Source organism: Glycine max, chromosome 11 (assembly GCF_000004515.6).
Source record: "Glycine max cultivar Williams 82 chromosome 11, Glycine_max_v4.0, whole genome shotgun sequence".
NCBI classification, from domain to species: domain Eukaryota; kingdom Viridiplantae; phylum Streptophyta; class Magnoliopsida; order Fabales; family Fabaceae; genus Glycine; species Glycine max.
The window spans coordinates 39,537,353-39,564,412 of record NC_038247.2 but is presented as its reverse complement, the minus strand read 5'-3'; the positions used below and the strand labels follow the sequence as shown (position 1 = coordinate 39,564,412).

Below are 27,060 nucleotides of genomic sequence, written 5' to 3'. Positions count from 1 at the left end.
CCATTTTTCTTCAAATCCATGGTGGTTACGGTGAATGGTACAAAGCATCAGTTGGTTTTAAGGGAGGACATGCCTTGTTTTAAAGGAAAACGGCAATGGCGACCGGAATCGGAGATTTTTCCACCATAGCCGTTCACAACAGCGGTGGAGGATTCGGATGACGGCATGACAGTTTTCACTCCCGACGGAGCTTCGTCAAACTGCCTCAGGGACAGACGCCGCCGACGGTGGACCAGGGCCATCAACCTGTGGCGCACGGAGTCCGAAGCCCATTGTGACGACGACGCGTCATTGCATCGTTCGGAGGCGCCATCTGCTGTGGGCCTATCGCCTCTCCCCGCGCGACACGTGGACTACAACGGTCCCCTCCATAGCCACTTGCATGGACATGGTATTCTAGAACGTAGGGATTCCTCCCTTGGCCAACAGCAGATGCTTCTTAAGGAAAAAGCAGGTGAAGGTCCCAATGAAGTTGACTCTGGTAAAGGGGCTGACCTTTGGGTCGTACAGCATGATCCAGAGGATATTAACCTAGTGTCATACCCCCTGGTCAAACCAAATTCAAATCTCTCATACAAAGAGACTTTTGAAGTAAACAACACCGTTCAGAAAAAGGCATGTAATGCGGAGTTACAGGATTTGGGCCTCATTACTAATGGCCCAACATCAAAGGGAGAGGAATCTGTCCTCAGCTTAAAGGTCTACTCTAGAAGAAAGGGGGGTGTAGGAAGAAATTTCTTGGCCCACTTAAACAGCAACTCTGCTGCAAAGGCCAAAAGGGACGTATATGACACCTTTTCCCTGGATCTTACAGAAAATGACACGCTCAATAAAAAAGATGACATGGCAGGGGATGTTCAGGTAGCGGAGGTGGCTTCATTTCAGCACCAGCAGTGTCTCAGCCCTATTCTTTCCAGTAGTTTCAACAAAGCTCCTCTAGAAAACGAGGAAGACTTCCATCTTCAATTAGCCAGAGATTTGGGCCTTTCTTTTGAAGAGCATAATCACAGTTCTGTAAACATGAAGACTGCTAAGGTTGCTAGTGAACATACAGCAGAGGTAACAGCTGTGATGGGAAAGGATAAGATTGACTCATGAATATTCTATCCTTTAATTCTAGAGGGCTGGGTAGTGGTATCAAGTGGTCAGCTATCAGAAAACTGACCTTGACCAACAATCTTGATATTCTATGTATCCAAGAAACAAAAATGGAAGCCATTGATAGGAGGACTTGTCAGTATTTATGGGCTGATTGTAATGTTGCTTCGGAATGCGCCCCTTCAATTAATGCTGGTGGTGGCCTCCTCTGCATCTGGAATAATGATTCATTTTCAGTTGATAGAAAGGTAGTGGGGGCAGGATTTATTTTGTTGGAAGGAATGTGGATCAAAGACAATAAGAGGGTCTCCATTATCAATGTGTATGCTCCGTGTGACATCCATAGGAAGAGACAGCAATGGGATGAAATTCTGCAGCTGAAGACATCCTCTCAAGAAGGTCTATGGTGTGTAGTAGGTGATTTCAACTCTATAAGACACCAAGATGAGAGAGTGAGTGCAGCCCAGCTTGTGGGTCCTGACCCCAGCATTTCTGAATTCAATTCTTGGATTTCAGAGATGGCATTAGAGGAGGTTAGGTCCATTGGAAGGAAATTCACTTGGTTCAGACCCAATGGCAGTGCCATGGGCAGATTGGACAGGTTCCTCTTATCTGATGAGTGGTTTCTGCAATGGCCAGATTCAACTCAGTTTGTGCTTGATAGGGATTTTTCTGATCACTGCCCTATTCTCTTGAAGTCAAAGAACATTGATTGGGGGCCAAAACCTTTTAAGGTTATGGATTGGTGGTTGAAGGATAAGGGGTTCCAGCAGCTAGTGGAGCAGAAATGGGGCAATTACCACCCTCCTGGTTGGGGAGGCTTTGTCCTGAATCACAAAATAAAGCACCTTAAGCAGAGTATTAAGAGCTGGAGTTTGACAAACAGGGAAGCTAATGCTAGAACAGTCCAGAATATTAAAAAGGAGCTGAATGATTTGGAGACTGGCCTAATTGATAGAGCTCCATCTCAGGAGGAATTGATTCTTAAGAAATCCCTTCAAGGTCAATTGTGGGATGCAGCTTATGCTTACGAATCTATGCTAAGACAAAAGTCTAGAGTAAAGTGGTTAAAAGAAGGGGACAACAACTCTACTTATTTTCACAGATTGATCAACCATAGAAGGAGAAAAAATGCCATCCAAGGTATCTTCATAGATGGTGTGTGGGTTCACGAACCCTGCACTGTTAAAAATGCAGCTATCCTTTATTTCAAGGACAGATTTTCAGAGGAAGCTCCTAGAAGACCAACCCTTGATGGTGTCCAGTTCTCTACTCTTGATTCAAGAGATAAAGAAAGCCTTGTGACTAGATTTTCTGAAGTGGAGATCAAATCAGCAGTTTGGGACTGTGGTGGGGACAAAAGCCCTGGTCCGGATGGGCTAAATTTCAACTTCATTAAGCATTTTTGGGAGATCTTGAAACCTGACTTCATCAGGTTTATGGATGAATTCTACATCAATGGTTCCTTCCCCAAAGGAACTAATGCTTCATTCATAGCCCTCATCCCAAAGATTAATGATCCTCAATCTTTTAATGATTATAGACCCATCTCCCTCATAGGGTGCGTCTATAAAATCGTGGCTAAAGTTCTGGCCAAGAGGCTGGCCCTTGTTCTACCTCACCTTATAGATGATAGACAGACAGCTTTCATGAGAGGAAGACACATTTTGCATGGTGTCTTGATTGCTAATGAGGTTATAGCTGAGGCTAAGGCTAGAAATAAACCTTGCTTGGTTTTCAAAGCGGATTTTGAAAAGGCGTATGACTCGGTTTCATGGGGCTTTCTCGACTACATGCTCATGAGGATGGGCTTTTGTGATAGGTGGAGGAAATGGATTAATGGTTGTCTGTCTACAGCAACCATATCCATTTTAATTAATGGAAGTCCTTCTAAGGAATTTGCTCCTAAGAGAGGTCTAAGGCAAGGTGATCCCCTTGCACCCCTTCTCTTCAATATTGTAGCGGAAGGCCTCACAGGTTTGATGAGATCAGCTGTGTCCAAGAATCTATTTAGCAGCTATAGAGTTGGAATTTTAAAAGAAGAAGTGAACATCCTCCAATATGCTGATGATACCCTGTTTTTTGGAGATCCCACTCAGCAAAATGTTAGATCTTTAAAATGCATTCTGAGATGCTTTGAAAACGTTTATGGCCTCAAGATTAATTATTCTAAAAGCCATCTTGGCTGTTTGGGCAAATCTGGAAGTTGGTGCAGGGCTGCAGCTCAATTCCTTAACTGCAGTCACATGGATTTTCCTTTTTCTTACCTCGGAATGCCTCTAGGGGTGTCCTCGAAGAGCTGGAGTGTGTGGCAGCCTATTATAAGGAAGTTTGAAGATAAACTTGCAAAGTGGAAGCAAAGAAGCCTATCTATGGGGGGCAGAATCACTCTCATTAACTCAGTTTTAGCTGCCTTACCTATCTATCTTCTTTCTTTTTTCAAGATTCCCAAAAAAGTGGTGCACAAGATTGTCTCCATCCAGAGAAAATTTCTGTGGGGAGGTCAGCAAGAGGCTAGCAAGATTTCTTGGGTAAAATGGGGTTCAGTTTGCCTCCCCAAGAACAAAGGGGGCCTTGGGATCAAAGATTTATCCATCTTTAATGAGGCTTTATTTGGCAAATGGGGGTGGGAGCTGGCCAATAACCAGAACCAGCCCTGGGCTAGAATTTTAATCTCCAAATATGGTGGGTGGAAAGAGATGATCTCTGGTGGTAAGAGTAAATTCCACTCTCAATGGTGGCAAGACTTAAAGGCTATCTTCCAGCAGCAGCACAACAACTGTTTTGTTGATAACCTCAAGTGGAGAGTGGGTTGTGGCACCAAAATCAGTTTCTGGAAGGACAAATGGCTGGGGGATAATTATAATCTTCAAACAAAATATCCTACTCTTTTTTTAATAAGCAATCAGTAGACCTCTTCAATCAATTCTATGGGGAATTTGGTGGAAGAGAGATGGGAATGGAAGCTAACATGGAGAAGGAACTTTTTTGACTATGAAATTGACATGGTAGCTGACTTCCTAGCTGACATTGAGTCAGGCAACATCAATCATTCCAGCAGGGATTTCCTTTGCTGGAAGCCTGATCCTAATGACCTATATTCCACAAAGTCTGCTTATAAAATGCTGCAGGAGGCTCATGATAATGCTAATGAGGACAGGGTTCTTAAGATCATGTGGAGCCTGAAAATTCCCCCAAGAGCTAGTGCTTTTTCATGGAGATTATTCAAGAACAGGCTCCCTACTAGGGATAATCTCAGAAGGAGGCAAGTGACTCTGCATTCTTATAGCTGTCCTTTATGTGACCTTGAAGAAGAATCTGTCAATCATCTTTTTTTCAACTGTCCCAAGACTAGGAGTCTCTGGTGGGAGCCTATGAGATGGGTTAATAGAGTGGGTCCTCTCTCCACTGACCCAAACAATCATTTTCTGCAATTCTCTCAATGGAATAGACCAAGCAGCACAGTCAAGAGATGGGAATTTCTCTGGATAGCTCTGTCATTGTCCATTTGGCACCACAGAAATGGCATGATTTTCAATAATCAGCCTTTCGAGGGCTTCTAATAGAAAGTGGAAGATTTGGTGGATAGCAGCAACAGTATCTATCTGGAACGCTAGAAATGATATGATATTTAAAAATCAACCGTTTGTTATCTCTAAGTTGGTGGATAATGCAATCTTTCTCACCTGGTCTTGGTTGAGGGGGTGGGAGAAGGACTTTGCTGTTCCTTTTCAGCAATGGTCCTCATCCATGTCTCTTGCCTTTATCTAGTGTGGGATGGTTGACTGGGTTCTGTAGTTTTACTTGTTGGGGTGGTACTTTGTTGTCTATGTTTTCTAGTCTTAGGAAATGGCATCCTATAGGTATCTTTGTAGTACCTCTGGTACTATTAATATCTAATATATAAATACTTTTGGCCGTTCAAAAAAAAAACATAATAAATGCAGAAAGGAAAGTAAATAAAAAGGGATCAGATCAAATCAGAGAGATTTGATTCTGACCCAAAATAATAATCAAATCAGATCAAATCGGAATAATCTGATCTTGATCCTAATTATTCAATTTTCTAGAAAATTAATTCCAAAAATAAACATCCAGCTGTCTAATTAATTCTTAATATAGACATACAGCTGTCAACACTTTTTTATATGTTTCTGCATTGCAATTTTATTTCTATGTATATGTTATTTTTATTCTGTCCACCACATGTTGCAATGCCATCTCAGATTTTGGGTTGACCACCATAATCTCCCATTAATAACTCTGAGTATGGGTAAGTATAAGTTATAACTATTTATGATTAATGCACCCCAATCTCACTCAACATATTCTGTGGTGGAGTAATTATTTTGAACTGCAAACTGTATCATAACAGGCTTCTTTCGTTGTAGACCTCAAGTTTCCTATAGATTTAGTCATGTTTGCTTTGACCTTGAAATTGCTAAATCCAAAATCCCACCAGAGCTGTTTGACTGTTCAATGCAATTTGTATGCATTGTGTGAGATCTAGCTTGTTTGCTGTTTTCTGACTTGTGACCCTGCTACCTTCAATGCAAATAAAATGATGGAGGATGCAGTGTTTTTATTATGGACTTGGCTGAGACATTTAGAGAAGGGTTTTCAATCTCACTTTAATCACTGGTCTTCAAATATTAGAGAAGGCTTTCGATGTAATCAAGGATAGGAATCTAGACCATATTAGCTACTAGTTTTGTTTTCTTCAGTTTCTATAGAGTGGTTCCTTCTCAGACTATTTTGTCTGATTACGGAACCATTCCCATGGCAACTTCCTTTCTGTATTTCAGTACCTCTGGTACTATATATTTATTTAATCTATTATCTTTGCTGACCAAAAAAAATTGCATATTTCTGATATTTCCAGAAGAGGACAGCCTGCAGTTGAGTTTGTCTTTGCTGCAACTGAGGAGGCAATCTTCATACATGTCATAGTATCCTCAAAGTATGACAGTGCTATTTTTTTATAGTTTGTCAATAGTGTATCTTGCATTGAAATATTTACCTATTATTTTCCCTCCTTTTTATCAGGCATATCCGAATGCTTTCCACAGCTGATCTGGAAAAAGTATTACAACATTCTATGGAGTTTACATATAGACTTCCAGGTTGGCATGCTCTGTGCGCATAAAATTCTGTTGGTTCAAAGTCATTTGTCAGGATTATTCTTTGATATGCTATCTATCTATCTTTTCTTGTGCTAAAATATTTGTATTACGCTGGCTTTTGTTTGGTGTGTAATGATGGAGAGCAATGCTAGGATTTTCAAAGAATCCTTGATAAAGATTCCTGTCCTTTGGGATAGCGTTTTGAATTTGCATATCTTTGCTAATGTGAACACGGTCATTTTTGGCCTATTATATAATTTACGAGGGTTTGGGGAGTTTCGTTGCACTGAGAACTGAATTTTGCTTAGAGATTTTGTTACAGTTAATTGCTGATATTTGTTCTTTCTCTATCTATGTGACATGTCCATGTCATGTTATTGTCACTATCTTTGTCAATGTTAATCCCTGTTTTAGGTGTCATAATGTCATAATGTTAAGACGGGGGGCGGGGTGGTTAATTAGGATTGTTAGAATGTTAGTTAGAATGAGGGAAGGAGTTAGAGGAAGTTTGTGACAGAAATTAATAGAACTAAAGGGAGGGGAATTCATTCAGATCAGTTATCATTTATAATTTTAGCAATTGCTCTTTGATAAGGAGAAATCCTTTGTAAAGAGGAATCTCCTTTGTTCTGTTCAATTCAATCTTTTTCTTTGCTCTATTTTCTAAGCTGGGTTTCTAACAAATATCATATGTTCATGCATGTTCATTACTAATCAGTAGTTAGCAATATCCAAAAGGGTTACTAAGTTCATCTTAGTCCTCCAGGTGGCTTTTCTTGGCACCGTTTGATTTTATTTTACATTTTTTTGCGTCAGTGATTGTTTCTCCACATGGAATTTGTGGCAGCTTGACTGGTTGTTCTCCTAGTGATCTTGTCAAGCAAAGCTACTTCAGGTCCCTTTTATAACCTTTTATGTAGACATTTGATATATCAAGATATCACCCATGACGAAATTCCTTTTTTTTTTCTCTTTTCTATTTTTAATAGCAGTTCTACCAAATTTAGGGTGTCCAATGGAATTATAGGTCTCCCATATCATGTTTCCCAGGGTGTTGGTTGCCAGCTGAGGGGGCAGAATTGTTATGTTGAAGTAAGTCTTGGCTTCCCTAGATCTGGAACTGACAACACGTTGCAGCCAAACAAAAATAGTGTTAGGAATTTACCCAAACTTCATGTTGCCGAATCTCCTATTGTGGGACGAAGTGATCACAAGGGATCACCAGATCATTTGTTGGATTATGATAAAACATTTCTCTATCCAGCTGAGGCAGTGCTTGTGCCAGTTTTACAAACATCATTAGCAAGGTCTTCCTTGAGAAGGTATTTTTTTTCCATGGACATATGCTATGCTATTTTCTTCCTTTCTTTGGTTAAGAGCTTTGTGTATAACTGTTAAGACTCACTAGTCTAGCTGGTTTTCCTGCTTGATTTTTGTTGATATATACTTTTTATTTTAAATAATAAAAGTTCATTTAGACAGAAGATAGTTACAAGGAAGTTTAAAAATAAGGGATTATCCATATGAAAATAAAAGGAAAATTAGAACAAGAAAAAAAAAATGTCACTGGGGAAAAATTGCCCAATCCCTCTGCATATTTATTTGGAAAACCTCCTTGAAAAGACCACATGCTTGATTCCCAATAGAAGCTAATCTCTGAATCATATCCAAATAAGCTACATAGAAAACAAATCTCATCAACATTACTGGTTTATGCACTATTGGGAAAAACCCAAATCCCACATCGGTTAGATATAGTGCCGAGATATAGTATATAAATGGGGGGCAACCCTCACCCTATGAGCTGGCTTTTGGAGTTAAGTTAGGTCCAAACCCACATTCAAAGATGGTATCAGAGCCTATCCTAGATTCATTAACGGGTCACCCACCATATTATCCACGTACCAAGCCCAAAAGTGCTTGAGCGTGAGGGGGTATATTGGGAAAAACCCAAATCCCACATCGGGTAGAGATAGTGGCAAGATATAGTATATAAGTGGGGGGAAACCCTTACCCTATGAGCTAGCTTTAGGGGTTGGGTTAAGCCCAAACCCACTTTATAAGATGCACCAACAATATGCAGCAAATAGTGGCTTGAATTGTGCAAGAGTAGTTAATGATGGGTAGAGCAAATTAGAGTACAGCGTCCCTGCCTCCCAAATGCTCATGTTGGTTTGATTCACCATCATGGTGTTTCGCAATAGTGTCCTGTTGCCACTTGAATAGCAGCAGTCATACTGTCATAGTGAGCATATGTTCTGCATGACCCCTAGATAAAAGAACTTCTGAAATATATGTTTTTAATATGATTGATTGTATAGCTGAAATTAGGGATTTCCTTCTTAGTCATTATTAGGTTTCTGTAGTTATGTATCAATTCTGCTTATAAATAAAGGTATTGTGTGTGGTGAAGAACATACAACACAGTAAATTCCTTTCTTACATGGTATCAGAGCCTGGTTCGATCCTGGGACCAGTGGGTTATGGGTCCACCATGCTTCCGCTGTGTCTGAACTCTAATAGCTGGCCTTTAATCCACAAGCTACCGTGCCTTGTCTTCTCTGTTTTCAATGGCCTCCTCTGTTTTGTGTGCGCTACACCCATCTTTACTTGTTTTCATTTTACTCTTATTTATTTTTGGACACAATTTCTTACACTATTAATTGGTTTCACCTAAATTACAATTCTTGGTGTCACTTTAGCTGTAACAAATTTATTTTTGTCAGATGAATATGCTGTATGTGCATTGTGATTGTCCTGTCATATGAACCATTATACTTCAATTCCCAGAAGAGCCCTGTGATTCATATACTCTATTAATGTGAAACATACAGATTTTGGCTGCAGAATTGGATGGGACCATCCCTGCCTGGTTCCTCTTCCTTTATTCACTGGTTTGTGCTCTCTTTATCGCTCTCTGCATTCATGCATGTTTTTGTCTGAGGTGTTTCTTGATTCTTACATCTTGATTATTATTAAGATTAATTGTGAACCCCTAGCTGTACTTTAGCACCTCTGGTACTCAATTTATCAATACATATTATATGTTTGCCGATCCAAAAAAAAATTGTGAACCCTGTACTACTTCTGTCTTCTGCTGATGGCTGTCTGGCATACAGAGACTATGCAGTCTGTTGCATTTTTTTCCCATGTTTCTTGAGTTCTTGTTGTGTCTAGAATTTTCGGTATTAGTATCTATCATATTTTCTCCATAGTCTATAGTCGTACTTTTCTTCTTTTCTGGAGAAAAAAAAATTGTTGTCAATAGGTTTTTTGATAAACCTTGTCTCACTTCTATTCCTCTTTCAAAACCTTATCCCTGTAATTTATTGGTTAATGTTTTGAGCACATAAATTTGTTTGAGTACATTTGTTCTGGTTTTAGCTAAAGCCTCAATTTTCTTCGGCTTTCTGCAGTGCTGGTAATGTGGATTGTACTGAAGATCCTTGGACCGAAATCAATGGAACCCGCACACAAAATAGTTATGATAGTAGTAGCAATAGCAATAGTAGCAGTATTAGTAGCTTAAGTGCCAGCTCTAGTGATAGTGATTACAAGACTACAAGACCAAGTGAACTAGAGGCAGATGCTGATTCTTTGACGTGTAGACAGTCTATGGTATCTTCTGCTGATCAGTTGGACAGTGATGGCCCCAAATTGGTATATCATTATTTACTTTTGAAAAATAATATTGAACTTTTTTTACTTTAAAAGAAAGTTTACCATGATGAATAAAAGAAAATTACAAGGAACTTGGAGGATAATCAATCATCCAAAAGGAAAATCTAGGCAACAAAGATGAGAAAACCAATGGAACAAAGCTGCCAATCACTCTGCACATCTGCTAGGGACCTTTTAAAAAACCACGTGCTGTACACAAAATAAGAGTCAATTGCTGAATCTTATCTTATATCATTAGACAAGCCTATCGACCTCCTTAAAATATGAACACTATCCTTCAACCAAATGAATCAAATAATAGCATAAACTGCACATCGCCATAAAATTTTTAGTCTTTTTACTTCTACCCAAACTACTAAAGCTAACTACCATAAATTTCCCACCTTTTTATATTCTTTGGGATAAAGGCTTATAATATTTTATTGGATTATGAAAAAGCAAGGTGGTGGTGTAGCATTTTGCTAAATGTAATGTATTGCATGCATAATGCACCAATTCTGGTCAGAGTAGTTACCATACCCATAGGTACCTAATGAGTACATGATACACACACACACACACACACTCCCACAGTTTAAATTTGAATGTAAAACTGAGACCATCGATTCTGGATACGGGTACTTGGCCAGTTTAGCTTTAGCTGTACCCTTACAACATAGTGATACACATACTTCTCACTTCATAACCTAGCCACGTTCTGGATTGTATGCACATGAAGAAGGCTAACTTACTGCAATTTAAAAGTAAATTGAGAAAAAATGAAAGATTCTTTAACAATATGTTATGCAGTATTTTTCTTGAAAATATGAAAGATTCTTTAACAATATTCTGTGTGCTCTTATTGTATTGTATTTTTTTTGCTGGAAGGAGTGTTTTTAATTTTTGTGTTTGCCGATCTAGTTTTTGTGCAATTGAGTATTATAGCTGCTCTTATTTCTCTGCAGGGCTCTAAGCGGTCTCGAACAGGGGTGACAGAGTCATTAAGTACAGCTACAAACATTCCTGTGCAAGATGCTTACATGTCTGATTTTGGTTCCATGGAAGTGAACAATTCAGCCATTACAGGAGTAGGAAATGATCCAATTGGGTCTTACTGGGACTGGGATGATGATGATAGAGGCATGGAAATGGATATTCAAGCCCTTCTATCAGAGTTTGGTGATTTTGGTGACTTCTTTGAAAATGATGTTTTGCCTTTTGGAGAGGTATCTGAATATTTATACTACAATTTAAAGAGGATTTCTTCTTTTGATTTCCACTTTTTTCTCCTCTATAATCCTGAGTTTTAGTTAGAGCCATTGAGTTGTGACTTCCATTTCTAAACAGGTGCACAACACAATTAAACTCTTAAATTGTAAATTAGACATCCAAAGAGTTATGTGTTACTCTAAAATTATGCATTATGTTCGTTCTAGCAGTTTATAAATTGGAACAGTATAAGTTTGGTTTTCCTATGGATAAAAATCCATATCCTAACTATCTAATGTAACTAACTAATGGGTAGGTCGAGAATGATTTGAGAATGAGAGAGAGAAACTTCCATCCGAGATCGTGGGAGAGACAGTGGGAGAGAGAGAGATGGTAGACTGAGACATAGAGTGTGGGAGAGAGACAGGGGGAGAGAGAGAGAGGGTAGACCGAGAGAGAGAGTGAACACAAAGAGAGCAACAAACGGCTACAGGAACGACTTCCACCAACGGGGATTTCGGAGCAACACAAGGAGGTTCTGGAGGATTGATGACGCTTACTTGCGAACTCAACGAGACTCCCCCTCACGGACCGCATACGAAGAACAGGAGCAACAGAAACTTGATGTTAACAATCATGGAGCCTGGGTGGAAGTAACCCGCAAGAAGAAAAGGAACGAGAAGGATAATAGAGGCAGACCGGATGGAGGCAGTCATCAACGGGAAGAAAAGAAAGTGACATGGAGAGACAAGGCTGATGTTACGACATATTACTTCTCTAGATTCCCTGAAGGGATGATGGAGAAAGACATGTGGAGGATCTTCCAGAAGTGGGGAAAGGTGTGGGAAGTCTTTATTTCCAAAACCAAAAACAAGTTGGGCCATAGGTTTGGTTTTGTCCGATTTAAAGAAGTCATGGATGAGAAGAGATTAGAGAGGCAGCTAGATACTAATATCTTCATTGGTGGGGTGAAAATGTTTGTCAATAGTCCGAAAGTCGACAGGGGGAAGATGATAGGCAATCGTGAAAGAAGGATCTTGAGTCACGGTGAGGGAGCTACTCAACAGAAGCACAAAGCTGGGTATGTGGACGAAGGTGTAAAGGAGGAAAATAAAGTCAATACTAAAACTCGATCATATGCTGTGGTGGTGAAGGAGTCTGTATATGGTGAAACGAATCATATGAACCCGCTGGTAACTATGCCCGGGGCTGAAAAGGTGAACCATGGCCCAGTCACTCTGCATTCAAGTAAGACGAAACTTGAGTGGCTCTCTAAGGCATGGGTAGCTAGACTGAAAAACAGAGGCATGTTTGAGAGGCTGGACGAAGAATTGAAATGGGTGGCTGAAGATGATATCAATCCATGCTACTGGGTTGATGATTGGGTCATCTTCCCTGATATGGATGAGTCCAAAGTTGTTCGACTCATACACCAAGAGAACGAGAACGGGTCTACCCCCATATCGGAACTCCAGAAATGGTCCCCGGAGATACGGCCCACACACAGGCTCACCTGGGTTCTCCTTTGGGGTCTCCCTCTGTCAGTTTGGGAAGAGGAGTGTATGGCGAAGGTGTTGGCTGAAGCTGGGGAGGTGATTGAAGTAGATGAGAACGTGGAGGTCAGACGGCGTTTGGATGTGGCGCGTATCCTGGTTTGGATGCAGCTTAAACCTTCGTTTCAGGTGACGATTCCGGCCACCGTTGACGGAGTTGAGTGCGTCCTCCAAGTTGTTGAGGACATGACGAACCTGGGCGGGTCGAAGCAGATGCCATGCAACCCATCGTGGCTCCCCCCTTCCCCTTTCTCGACCCAGCCAAACACCCCCGTAACAGGGGGTGTTCTCCACCCAAAGGTCTTTTCCGGCGACGGGTTTCCCGACGGGGCGTCCGACGACACTTTCGGCGGGGACTCCGAAGATCCCGATGGGTTCCTTCCGCATAATCCTCGCAGAGACCAGTGGGTAAAGACCCTGGCTCGGAGTTGCAGGGACTGGTCCGTTAATCCTGATGACGTGGAAGCATTTCATAGGGACACTGTTCAAAATTCACAGGACATAGGGACAGAGATGGCGTTGACAGCCTCCAACGGCCATCTTCCCCGAAATGGGTCAGCATTAAATGGAGATGAAGAAAGTGATAAGCAGGATATCATGTTTAAGGAAAAGTTTTCTGTTATAGACAGCCTTGTAGACCAGGCCCATTTGACTTACGGGCTTGAGGAAATTCAATATAGGTCAGAAAAAGGAGTTGCAGGGGATAAAGTGGATGTTATGCCCCGTGAGGAAATTACACCTCACGTTTCAAATGTCAGGGACAAGGATAATGGTACAGCTAGTCAACTTTTTTCAGAGAAGGTAGCTGAGGAAATGGGCCTTCCAAATGGCCCAACTTCTTCAGTCAATAAGGGGTATGTGAGAAGAAAAACAGTGTTGAAAAGTAAAACCAAGGCCCAGTGGGGGGAGGACTCAATCGTGGACTGCATTTCAGACCATAATGCTCTTCCTTTGCCTCTTTTACAAGAGAAGACAAATTCAATACCAGGCCCTAAAGATGATCCTTCGAATTCACAATCAGAGGACCCTATACATATGCAATATGCCCTTCTAAAGGAAATGGGTCTATCATGTGGGGAAGATGACAGCAAGGTTAAGGGGATGTTATTAGACATGGAGAACAAGGATGTTATGTTGACAGCAGAGAGGGGAGCTAAAAATCACAATTATGATAATTCTGTCTTATAATTCCAGAGGTTTAGGGAGGGGGGTTAAGTGGACTGCTATAAGAAGGCTGATTTCAAAACACAAGGTGGACCTTGTGTGCATTCAAGAGACTAAAAGGGAGAATTTTAACAAGATTATTTGTAATGCCATTTGGGGGGATTCCACTGCTCAGTGGGATTATGTTCCTTCTGTGCAAGCTGCTGGTGGGCTGCTTTGTATGTGGAATAACTCCATTTTTGAGGTTGAAAGGAGGGTGAAAGGAAGAAGTTTTTTAATGCTTGAAGGGAGATGCACTTACAATAACCAGAGGTTGATAATTGTCAATGTTTATGCTCCATGTGATTTTGCTGAGAAAAAAGCTTTATGGGATGATATATGGCAGCTAAAAGTCTCTAACTCAAGGGGTTTATGGTGTGTTCTTGGGGACTTTAACAGTATTAGAAGTTTAGAGGAAAGGGTTAGTTTATCTCAAAGAAGGGTAGAATCACAAGACATCTCAGCTTTTAATCAATGGATCTCTGATATGGAGCTCCAGGAAATTAAATCTGTGGGTTCTAACTATACTTGGATTAGGCCTAATGGTTATGTAAAGAGTAGGCTTGACAGATTCTTGGTCTCGGATCAATGGTTATCTGTGTGGCCTGAGAGCTGCCAACATGTTTTGCAAAGGGATTTATCGGACCATTGTCCGACCATTCTGCAAACTAATATGGTGGATTGGGGTCCTAAGCCCTTTAGGGTTTTTGACTGGTGGTTGCAGCAGAATCAATATCAGAAAATGGTGAGGGATACATGGTGTAATGATCAGCAGGGAGGTTGGGGGAGTATTGCTTTAAAAAATAAGCTGAAAAACTTGAAAGCTGCTATAAAACAGTGGAGTAAGGATGAGGGGAAAATTGATGCTAACAAAATATCCAGCATCCAGCAGAAACTAAATGAGATGGAGGACTTAGCTTCTAATCGTATTTTATCCGATCAAGAGCTCAAAATCAGAAACTCCCTTCAGCAGGATTTATGGAATGCTTCAATTGCTGTGGAATCACTTTTGAGACAAAAGTCTAGGATATCATGGTTGAAGGAGGGGGACTATAATTCTGGGTATTTCCATAGAATAATAAATCACAGGAGAGCATATAATGCTATTCCAGGTATTACTATTGATGGTGTGTGGGTGCAGCAACCAATCTTAGTGAAGAATGCAGCTGTTAATTATTTCCAGGCCAGGTTTACTGAACATGATTATTCTAGGCCTTATTTGGATGGGGTCCCCTTTAAATCTATTTCTCAAAGACAAAGAGAGCAGTTGATTGTCCCATTTTCTGATCTAGAGATCAAGGAGGCTGTGTGGAGTTGTGGAGGTGATAAATGCCCTGGGCCAGATGGCTTTAACTTCAACTTTATAAAAAAATTTTGGGATATAATGAGTCCAGAATTTAGAAGATTTGTGGATGAGTTCTATGCTCATGGCAGCTTTCCTAGAGGAAGCAATGCTTCCTTTGTGGCTTTAATTCCTAAGTTGTCTCATCCTCAGTCTTTCAATGACTATAGGCCTATATCCTTGATAGGTTGTATGTATAAAGTTATAGCCAAGTTGCTGTCTAACAGACTGAGGTCTGTAATGAATGGGTTAATTGATGAAAGGCAGTCAGCCTTTATTAAAGGAAGGCATATTCTTCATGGTATTGTGATTCTCAATGAGGTGGTTGAGGAAGCCAGGAGGAAGAGGAAACCTGTGATGATCTTCAAGGTGGATTTTGAAAAGGCCTACGACTCAGTTTCTTGGTCTTTTTTGGACTACATGCTGTTCAGGTTGGGATTCTGCTCAAAATGGAGATCATGGATATCAGCTTGTCTCCACTCAGCATCTATATCTATTCTGATTAATGGCAGCCCTTCTAAGGAATTCTCCCCTACAAGGGGTTTGAGACAAGGGGATCCCCTAGCTCCCTTACTTTTCAATATTGTAGGTGAAGGTATTACTGGTATGATGAGACAAGCAGTCCACAAAAACCTTTATAGAAGCTTCTTGGTTGGACAGAAAAAGGAGCCTATCAACATTTTGCAGTATGCTGATGACACTGTCTTTGTAGGAGAGGCTGTGTGGGAGAATATTCTTGTTATAAAGGCCTTATTAAGAGGCTATGAACTAGCTTCTGGTTTAAAGATTAACTTTGCTAAAAGTCAGTTTGGGATAATAGGGGGTGGAGTCAATTGGTCTTTGGAAGCAGCCAATTATTTGCACTGTCGACAGCTGGATTATCCTTTCCTTTATTTAGGCTTACCTATTGGGGCTAATCCTACTAGCCAGCTGGTGTGGGAGCCTCTTATTTCTAGATTCAAGTCTAAATTAGCCAAATGGGCTCAAAGAGATATATCCATGGCTGGGAAGATCACTCTTATCAATTCTGTCCTTAATGCCCTTCCAATCTATCTCCTTTCCTTTTTTAAAATTCCTCAAAGGATAGTCAAAAAGCTGGTATCCCTCCAAAGAAATTTTCTGTGGGGTGGGGACAATGATCACAAAAAAATTCCTTGGGTCAAATGGGATGATATTTGTTTGCCTAAGACAAAGGGAGGCTTGGGGATAAAGGATATCTCTAAATACAATTTAGCTCTGATGGGTAGATGGATTTGGGCTTTTGCATCTGATCAACAGCAGCTCTGGGTCAGAATTTTAATTTCAAAATATGGTGGTTGGTCAGAATTCCAAAATGCTAGTGACAAAAGGGGTTTTTCCCATTGGTGGAGAGACATTAGAAATCTGTATCACCAGTCGGACTGCAGTATTTTTAAAGACAACTTGGCTTGGAAGGTTGGGAGTGGGGAGAATATTAAATTCTGGACTGATAAATGGCTAGGGGACCAGCACACTCTGCAGCAGAAATATAATCAGCTTTTCCTCATAAGTAGACAGCAAAAGGACCATATTTCTCAAATGGGATATTTTAATAATAATAGCTGGAGGTGGGACATGAGGTGGAGGAGGAATCTCTTTGATCATGAAAGCCAGTTGGCTGTGCAGTTTATGGAGGAAATTAGTTCTGTTCCTATTCAACGGCAGGTGAAAGATAATATGCTATGGTTGGCTGAATCTAATGGTCAATATACTACTAGATCAGCTTATAGCTTATGCTTGAACACCACTTCAGTAGTTTCTGATGGCAATATTTTTAAGACTATATGGCAGCTGAATATTCCCCCTAGGGCTGTGATCTTCTGTTGGAGATTACTTAAAAATAGACTACCTACCAAGGTCAACCTTCTAAGAAGAAATGCTATTACTCAGGAAGACACCTGTTCCTTATGTGGCTGTGTGCAGGAGGATGTTTATCATTTGTTTTTCAACTGTAAGCTGACAAATGGCCTGTGGTGGGAATCTATGCGCTGGGTTCGAGTAGTAGGTCCCCTTTCCATTAACCCGGTTCACCATTTTTATCAGTTTTGTGAGGGGTTTGGGGCAAATAAGAACTACAGTACAAGATGTGGGTGGTGGGTTGCGTTAACTACTTCTATATGGCAGCATAGGAATCTTTTTATTTTCCAAGGAAAACCTTTTGATCCCTGTAAAGTTATGGATCATGCTATTTTCTTAGCTTGGTCATGGTTAAAGGCTAAGGATAAAAAGTTTAGTACTAGCTTCCACTACTGGTCCTCTAATATTCCCAATTTTGTTGCCTAGTTGGGGGTTGGATCTGGCTGTTTTCTGGCTTGTGTTGTTGGTCTTTTTGGAGGGTAGCACCTTGGTGCTTTGTATTTATACTTTCTGGTACCACTGGTACTGGTTGTTTTATTAATAATATATATATTTTCAGCCTTCCAAAAAAAATAAAATGCATACACTACCCTCTACACTTTTTGGTTTGTTTACTATACCATAATATGGGCCTCCTTGAATATAAAGAGGGTTTGAAGATCCTTATTGCACTAATGAAGTTGTTTAGATTGTTCTATCTTTTCTTTGTTTGGGAGTGTAAGGTGTTTTGTAATTTCTTATGCCTTGTCTCTTCTTTCTTATGTGTGTGTGTAAAATAATGAATTTTATTTCATTTATTATTTTATTTCTTGATGATTCTTCAAATTAAAATTTGGATATAAGATATGGTTGACTGTATAGATTGTATAATTTCTATAAATTTACTCAGAATCTTTTTGTTTAACTCATGAATACTTCAAATTTATAAGCTCTTCCTCTTTATTATTCTAATATTGTTTTTTTCTCTCTGCTTCTTGGTCTCTTGTATATTGGTTTCTTATTGTGTGGTCATTTTCTGACAAAGCCCCCAGGAACTGCAGAATCTCAGGCACTTATGCTTTCTGCCCCGGATTGTGGAGATGTCAACAGCAGTCCAGGTGGTGTGATAGATGTTCCAGGTCAAATACTTTTGCCTGTTGGGTTTCCTTCCTTTGAGAGCTTTAACCCCCCTCCTTCAACATCCATAGAGGAATGTCTTAACAAAAGTCAAGATAACTTGAATAACTCCATGTCTTTGTGTCCAACCAATCAAACTCAACTGTTGTATACGAGGGAGTTTGATCATATTATGAAAGCTGAAGCAATGATGACATTTGCTCCTGAATTTGGAGCTGTTGATACCCCTACTTGTGAGTTGTCCACAACATTATTCAGAAGCCCATATTTTCCAAAATCTCGAAAAGCAAAGAGTTCAAATTCAAGTTCAAACAATTATTTATATGGTGCAGCACCACCCACTTCTCCTTGCACTGAAGGATCAGAGGGGAAGAATGGAATGTCTGCCAACACAAAAACAGGTTCTGGAAAATATGATGCTAGTACTACGAGTCTCCACTCGAAATATTACTATACTTTTGTGGAAAGTAGGAAAGAAAAAAATGATAAAAATCCTGCCACATGTAATGATAACAGCATAACTAAATCTGAGGGGATACCACCACTCTCAAACATTGGTTCTAATGCTATTGTCAAATCTGCCATAAGGAAGACAACTGAAGGCACACATGAAGCAGAGCATTTCCTTCTATCTGCAAAAACTTTATTAGCAACTGATATCACATGTGTTACGTTGCAAGCTTCCATGTGCAGGTTACGCCATATTCTCTTATCTTCAGGTAACCTAATGCCTGTTGGTTTGAGTAGGTCAACTGGGGTTTCATTTTTGAATCAGCTTCCTAGTGATCCAAGTATGACAACAGACAACATATCTGGCAAGTATGATGTGAAGAAGAAAGAAAATATACCAATTAGAATTGCAGGTGATATTGATGGTGGAATGCTTGATGGCCACCTTAATGCCCCTGTTGGTGTTTGGCGCACATTAGGAGCTTCAAAAGTTGTAAAACCTTCAAATTCACCTAACATGGAAGTTGTTCCTTCCTTTCCTCATAATTCTTTCAATGAAGAGGGTATCCTTTCTTATGGTCTAAGGAAACCACTTCAGGAGCTTCTTGATGGGATAGCATTACTCGTCCAACAAGCTATTTCCTTTGTTGATCTGGCCTTGGATGCGGATTGTGGTGATGGTCCTTATGGTTTGCTTGCAATGCAAGAACAGTGGAGGCGTGGATTTTGTTGTGGGCCTTCCATGGTCCATGCTGGCTGTGGGGGAAGTCTTGCCTCTTCTCATTCATTGGACATTGCTGGCTTGGAGTTAGTGGATCCACTTTCTGCTGATGTAAGCTTTTGCTGTAATGTTTTTAAATGCTCCTTCTACTGCATGTTGTAAATCTATGAATCATTTGTCTCTTTCCTTATGGGTATGGATTTAGGATTTGGTCTTTGATGATAGAAGTAAAATGAATTTCTACAATTCTAACATAGCATGGATGTTTTGAAGTTATCCTTGTTGAGGTGCGTAGAAATATTCAGGCGAAAGAGGGAAGATACAATTAATTTGGAATCCTTGATTTGGTGTGGATATACCACCTTTCACTCTTGGAAGGATTTGCATGTCATTTAAGGTTATGAAATAGACAATAAATAGATACACTGAATTTACTAATAAATTTTGTGTGTTGAAAACATGTAAATGTAAATTTTGTGTTCTTGCAGAATTATTGCATGGATAATAATAATAATAATAAATAAATAAATAAATAATCCTTGCATACATTGAACTCATCTAAACACAGTAACTAAGCTAGGAAAATAATATATTTTTTTAATCAGCAAAAGTAGTATTGTATTATATATCTAACAGTACAAGTTGTACTGAATGATTACAGAGTGGCCAGTTTAGGTAGGACTATGGTGTCCTAATACATAGTTTACAACATGAATTAAGAAACCATAGTACCGGCGATATGCTAATCTCACCATTACCCCTACTAATATTGTTATCTCCCCTTCATCCCATGAAAGCCTCCTTCATATTGCTGGACCAGTGATAAAAAGGCATGTCAAAACCTTTAACCAGATTTTTAGCTAGGTCCAGCAGAAAAATATGGCATCCTCCAACAGCTTGCTGACATTAAACCTTTCCTCTTCAAAAACAATCTTATTCCTATGCTGCCAGATACTGCATGTCAAGGAAATCCACCAACATTGCCATTTTTGAAAGCTATTGCCATTTCCATTCCCAACCATATGCTGGAGGAAGTGCATACGCGGGTTCTCTAGAAATGGTGTTGAGGTATTTGTCCATGATAATGATTCCCACTAAAGCGGCATGATTTTGCTGCAACTAAAAAAGAGATGTGTTGCATCCTCTTCTTTATTTTTGCAAAATGGGCATGTAGGATCATGTATTTCCACATTCCTCTTGCGCAAATTGATTTTAGTTGGTAATCTATCCCTGATTAGTCTCCACGCAAAAAAGGAAACTTTACTAGGGACCTTGACCTTCCACAGCTCTGTAAAAGCACCATCCTGATTTTCATTAATTTGATCTGACATGAGCAACCTATACTCGTTCCTGGCTGTTATAAGCCTGAAACATCCTCTTTCCAAATCCACTTATCTTGTTGTTCCGGATGAATGCTGGTACCTTCTAGGTCTTCTAGAAACCTCACAGCCATATCCAACTTGTTGTCAAAGTTAGCGTCTCCATTTGAAATCCCACTCCCAACCTTCATCTAAGAAGTTGCCCATTCGCTGAATGACCTGATTTTGCTGCTTCGAAATAGAGAAAAGTGTAGGGTATTTCTGCTTAAGTGATACTCCATCCTCCTTCCATCCATCCTCCCAGAATTTGACCTTTGCTCCGCACCCCACTTTCCATTGTATGCCTTTAGCTAAACATCTTCCATCCTCACCAGCGAAAACTATGTTGTTTATATCCTTCCACCAAACTGATACTCTACTGCCTCTACATACCCCCTCCAAGTTACACCAATCACCATATTTTGAAGTTAGTATTTTAGTCCACAATTCTCCTTGGTTATGAAAAAGGCTCCGTTTCCACTTTTCGAGAAGAGCATATTTAAACTTCCTAAGATCCCTAATTCCAATTCCTCCTTTCTCCTTTGGTATACATACTGACTCCCATTTCATCACGCTATCTTCTTATGCTTTGCCCCTCCACCCCACAGAAACCGCCGCTGCAACCACACCAATTTATCCAGAATGCTTTTTGGAACCCTGAAAAATGAAAAGAAATATATAGGAATAGAGTTTAGGACAGCCTTTATGAGTGTTACCCTTCCCCCAAAAGATAGTAGTTTTTGTTTCCATTTCGCCAATTTCCTCTCACATTTGTTGACAATAGGATCCCACAATTCAGAGCCCCTTGGGTTTGCCCCAATCAGAATACCCAGGTATTGAAAAGGTATGTCCAGTAGCTTGCAGTTTAGGTAGCTGGTAGCAGACGCCTTCCAACTCTCCGACATCCCAATTACCCCAAATCTACTCTTTGAGAAGTTAATTTTGAGGCCTAAGGCTAATTCAAAGCTTCTCAAGATCACCTTGGTGGCTTTCACTTTTTCCATGGATGTTTTCCCAAGGAAAAGTGTGTCATCTGCATACTGCAGTATGCTGACTTTGACTTCGTTTCTGTCCACACTGAAACCTAGAAACAGGTTTTTATCCATTGCTTCTTTCACTAGTCCATTTAGTCCTTCCACAACAATGTTAAACAAGAACGGAGCTAGAGGGTCTCCTTGTCTTAGGCCTCTTTGGGGAATGAACTTAGATGTAGGACTACTGTTAACCAATATGGATATAGAAGCAGACTTTAGACAGCCTTTGATCCAAGATACCCATTTTCCACAAAACCCCATCCTCTTCAACATATACAATAAAAACTCCCAAGATACTGAATCATAAGCTTTTTCGTAATCTACTTTGAAGACCAGACACGACTTGTTCTTTGTCTTTGCTTCATGGATCACTTCATTCGCAGTGATAGTGTTGTGCAGCAGGTGCCTACCCTCTATGAATGCTGATTACGTCTCATCTATTAATAGTGGCATCACCCCCTTCAACCTCCTTGCTAACACCTTGGCCACCGTTTTGTATATGCAACCTATAAAAGAAATAGGCCTGTATTCATGTAGGTTCTGTGGGTCCTTGATCTTAGGGACAAGGGTTATGAAGGATGTGTTACACCCTTTCGAGAAAGATCTATGAGCATAGAACTCGTCCATGAATCGAAGCACGTCAACCTTGATAACTTCCTAGAATTCCTTAATGAATATGAAATTTAGGCCATCTGGGCCAGGAGTCTTATCACTCCCAAACCGTGTCCTTAATTTCTTTTTCAGTGAATGGCCCCGACAATCTGACGTTATGCTGCTGTCCAATTTCTTTAAATCTGACCCGTCTAGTTTGGGTCTCACCCATTCAACCTCCTGAAATCTGTTCTTGAAAAACATGTATGTCTCCTCCTTCACCCTTCCAGGTTCATCAACCCATACATCATTTACAACCACTCCTCTCAAGGTGCTGGATCTGCATTTTGAGTTTGCAAATCTGTGAAAAAACTTGGAATTAAAGTCCCCCTCTTTGATCCATCGTGACCTTGCTTTCTGCCTCAACAAGGACTCGTGAGATTGGGCTGCTGACCACAACTCCTCCTGAAGTTTTTTCCTACACGTTAATTCTTGGGTAGATAGCTGTCTTACATCACCTTCAGCTTATAATTTATTTAGCTCCTTCTCAATAGTTACTAACTTCTGCCGGGGGTCTCCGAAATGATCCTTATTCTATGCTCTCAGGGTAGCCTTAATTCCTTTTATTTTTTCTCTGAGAACAAACCCCCCCCCCCCCCCCCATCCCCTTACCTGATTGTTCGACCAAGATTCTTGAACCACCCTTCGAAAAGATTTATCATGGAACCAGCAATTTAAAATCTGAAAAGGGCGTGGTCCCCAATCAGCAATTTCTGATTTCAGCATAACTGGGCAATGATCCGAGAAATTTCTTTCCAGGATAAACTGTGTCGAGCCTTGCCATTTCTGCAACCAATCAGCAGTGACAAGAAATCTGTCCAGTCTGCTTTTTGATGTTCCGTTTGGCTTAATACCAGGTGAATTTTCTCCCTACACAAGGCACATCTTCAACCCGAATGTCCTCTATCCATTCATTAAAATCATCCATGGTGGTATCATTTACCCTTCGTTGGCTCATCCCTACTCTCTCCTCTGCTGTTCGAATGCTGTTAAAATCACCAAGTATACACCACAACACGCCTGGGTTTAAAGCTTTCAGTTGAGTGATTTGGTCCCACAAATTCCCCTTCTGAATCATGTCACATGGCACATATATGTTGACTATAACCATCCTTTGCCCGTCCGGGACCCATATTCCCTCTAGGTAGATGAATCCTTGCCCACACACCTTCCTGTCCAATCTGAAAGAGCTTTCATTCCACAAGCATAGCAGTCCTCCTGCTCTACTGATGACAGGTTGCATTTTCCATTTGACATTTGTATCTCCCCATAAGGCATGGCAAATATAATTATCTAAGTGTTCCTTCTTAGTTTCTTGTAAACACAGCATGTCTGCTCTCTCCTTTCTAATCATTCTTCTGATTGCAGCCCATTTCACTCCCCTCCCTAGCCCCCTTATGTTGTATGTAATAATCTTCATTATCCAGGCCTCCTGTTACCCAACTTGTTGGCCTCCTCCTTATCCGTCACCTCCATCTTCATAAATTTTGTGACCACTGTTGCATCTCCTTCCTCGCATGTAACTCCTAGGTTTTGTGCCATCTTCCATTGTGCTGAGGCTTCCCTTATTTGAGCACATGTCTGGTGGCTATCTTTTTGCAAAGGAGTCTGAGTTTTAAGCTGTGCTTCGACTGGTGCTGTTGTCTCTGCCACTTCTTCCGACCCACTGCCTCTGGTTCCTGGTGAGAAGTTCTCCTGGTTCTCAATAACACTACTGACTTTGTTTTGGGCGTTATTATCTGTTTTTCTTAACAACCCAGCAGTGTGCTCTTGGTCCAGTTTCTTTCTACACCCTCAACTTCTTGAGTACACCTTTCCCATGTGCCTTGGGCCTATTTGTTCACAATGGGTATTTCTTTCTGCACCCCCTGGTTTGTCACGTAGGTAATCTTTTGAGAGGCCCATTGAGGGCCCACCATCCTCCACATTTTGTAAGACAACGCATGGAGTTGTGGCCTCTAATTCAAAATTTGCTAACATCACTAGGTCCGCCTCATTCCCACTAACCTTGCAATTTTCTGATTCCATTAAAAGTTCCTTTTCCGAAATTACAGCTACTACCTTTCCTACCTCCTTAAGCAATTCCTTCTCCATCTTGTCTCCATTTGTTTTATCCTCTTTCCGTAAATGGCTGCTAGGGGTGCGATTTGACTCATCAGCAGTCCCTTGTGCCTGTAATATTTTACTTTTGTCAGGCCTAAGGTTGCTTCGGTCAGTTTCTCTTTGAACATTCCAGGTTTCTGGTATGGCCAACTCACGTGTTGTCGACAGTGACCTCTGGTTACTGACCTGTGGGTTGACAGGCTGGTATTGTCCTTCGGTCCGTTGTGTCACCGTGACTACTTGATCTTTCTCGCCTCCCGTTGCACTTGGCCGAGCATCCTCCGGTGGCAGTTAAGTATCAGACATCATGTCTCCATTCGTCATTTGTGTTCCTGCTTCATTGTCACTGTCGACGGAGCGTATTTCCTTCGATGATCCTATAAATCTTCTCCCCCAACATTTGCATCTATCCTGGTTATAATAAGTTTCTTCAACCATGTGCACGGTGTACTCTACTCTGTTAATCCATACTGAGACCTTATGTTGGATTAATGGTGGTTGTGGTGTCTTAACTAGTATCCGCCTCCTATCCAGCCTGTGGAGTTCGTCCATGTCATCATCCACCTCCACCACTTCTCTGACCGCTGTTGCAATCTGTTTAATGTGCTCCATGTCCCAGGCATGCAATGGTATACCCCAACATAAGAGCCAGACCAGACGGTGCCCAGTCCTCAATTGAGGGGTCCACTTTTCCAACGAATAGAATAATGCCGAATGTTGTTCATTTACTTCCTCCGTCATTTGTGCAGCTTTGGTCTCTGTAAGGCCCATTAGCAATACCATATCATCTCCGATATATTTCGGTGTGATGTCGTCTTACCCAGTCCACATAAGGCCGTCTTCTATCCTGTCAAACAGTGTGAGGTTCCTCAGTCTTCCCACCCATGTCCTATTTAGCCATGTCTTTTCGTCCGCAGGTATGTTCATCTGCACCGATGAGTGAGATACAGGTCCGGCTGAACTCAAAACTGTTTGATTCCTCCCTGGGGCTAGTTTCTTGTTGTGGTGGTTTTGACTTTTCCTGTTGTCGTTCTCTACTGTCTTCTCCGCGTACCATCCTCTCTCTGCCATGCATCTTTAATCCTCTTACTACCAGGTTGTCCAGCTTTCTCTCCAACGTCGTGACATCCTTCACCCCCTTAAATCTAACAAAGCCGTATCTCTTTCCCACTTATTACGATTTCTTGCGATGAATACCTCTCGAACGTCCCCCCATTTTTTAAACATGTACCACAACTCGGTTTCATTCATATCTTCAGGAAATCTTGTGAAATAGAATGAGTTTAGTCAGATGCATCCCTCCAGTTTCTCCTAATGATGCGCTGCTGGCCATACCCATCTCTGTTGGGGTACCGTTGGGATCCTACAGTCACCCACTCTCTGTTTCTCTCACCCCCCTCCCCCCACTCTCTCTCTCTGTTTCTCGCTCTACCTGTCTCTCATCTCAGTTTATGAATATAACATCAAAAAGAAAGTGCTAAGGTGAAATATAAGCTAGGAAAATAATAATCATTAAATGCTCCTATTTCCAACAAGATAAGATGCTGATCCCCTTGTGTAAGATATCACCTTCGATTTTCTGTTCTATGCTTATATTGACTCCATGTAATATTCTCAATATTCTGATTTATTGAGTTGTTTAGTCATTAATCAGCTCGTCTGTCTATGTCATAAGGATTTGACGATATTTTACAATTTTTGTTGACTGCCTAACACCAGCCTCTTAGATTGACTATGTTAATTGACAACTGGTGAGAGGCTTTGTTGTAGTTTATCAAATTAGAAATCTGTCTAATGATTTGTGATGGGATGTTATGAATTCTTTGTCACAGTCCCCTCCCACTTACTAGTTACTACTTACTATTATTGGTTATCTCATGGGGTTGCTTATTTTAGGGCTTTACGATATTAGATAATAGTCAATGGTATTGTTGCTTGGTTTCTGTTCCATTTTTTATACTTATATTCCAGTATTTTGAATTCTCAGGTTGATGCATCCACTGTCATTAGTTTGCTGCAGTCTGACATAAAAACGGCTTTGAAATCTGCTTTTTCCAATTTGGAAGGGCCATTATCTGTAACTGATTGGTGCAAAGGACGCAATCAATTGGTTGATACTGGAAGCATAGTTGATGGAGTTTCTGCTGAATCCAGCATTAATGAATGTAGGGATTCTTCAGAACCAATGAGTCCATCCCAATCATCTGTTGGTGGATCTTCCAGTATTAAGGGTAGAAGTTTGTGTCGACATTAGTGGAGGTTTCTTGTTCATTATTATACTACTACTAATTATACTAATACTGTAATACAATTTGATTGCTATTGCAGTTTCCAACTTGATGGATAAGGTGGATGAGACTTCTCAAAGGAGATCTGGCCAGGATTTATGCAGTACAGAGTTAGAGCAGCTATCATGTTCCCGGCTAAAACCTACTCTCATTGCTCTTCCATTTCCTTCTATACTTGTAGGGTATGTACACTTGTTGTCATTTATGTTTATAGAAAAGTAAGTTTGAATACATAATTGCCTTATGGTGCAAGGCTTTTCATAGTATTTGAGTGCA

General features: G+C 40.6%; 1 protein-coding gene across 4 annotated transcripts in view; it reads left to right on the top strand.

The window, feature by feature from the left end:
- The window catches only part of LOC100781873 (mediator of RNA polymerase II transcription subunit 13), a 55,665-nt gene that overhangs the window by 10,462 nt on the left and 18,143 nt on the right, over positions 1 to 27,060 (top strand). Inside the window, exons 7-16 of one of the 4 annotated variants that reach the window (XM_014764290.3) lie at positions 5,984 to 6,058; positions 6,145 to 6,221; positions 7,038 to 7,116; positions 7,211 to 7,543; positions 9,056 to 9,115; positions 9,638 to 9,881; positions 10,847 to 11,107; positions 18,088 to 19,461; positions 26,484 to 26,727; positions 26,825 to 26,966. In XM_014764290.3, coding sequence (XP_014619776.1) covers positions 5,984 to 6,058; positions 6,145 to 6,221; positions 7,038 to 7,116; positions 7,211 to 7,543; positions 9,056 to 9,115; positions 9,638 to 9,881; positions 10,847 to 11,107; positions 18,088 to 19,461; positions 26,484 to 26,727; positions 26,825 to 26,966 — 2,889 coding nt within the window. Of the gene's footprint in view, positions 1 to 5,980; positions 6,059 to 6,144; positions 6,222 to 7,037; positions 7,117 to 7,210; positions 7,544 to 9,055; positions 9,116 to 9,637; positions 9,882 to 10,846; positions 11,108 to 18,087; positions 19,462 to 26,483; positions 26,728 to 26,824; positions 26,967 to 27,060 lie in introns of those variants that run through there. The other 3 variants (XM_014764289.3, XM_006591367.4, XM_041006971.1) reach the window with 3 other exon arrangements.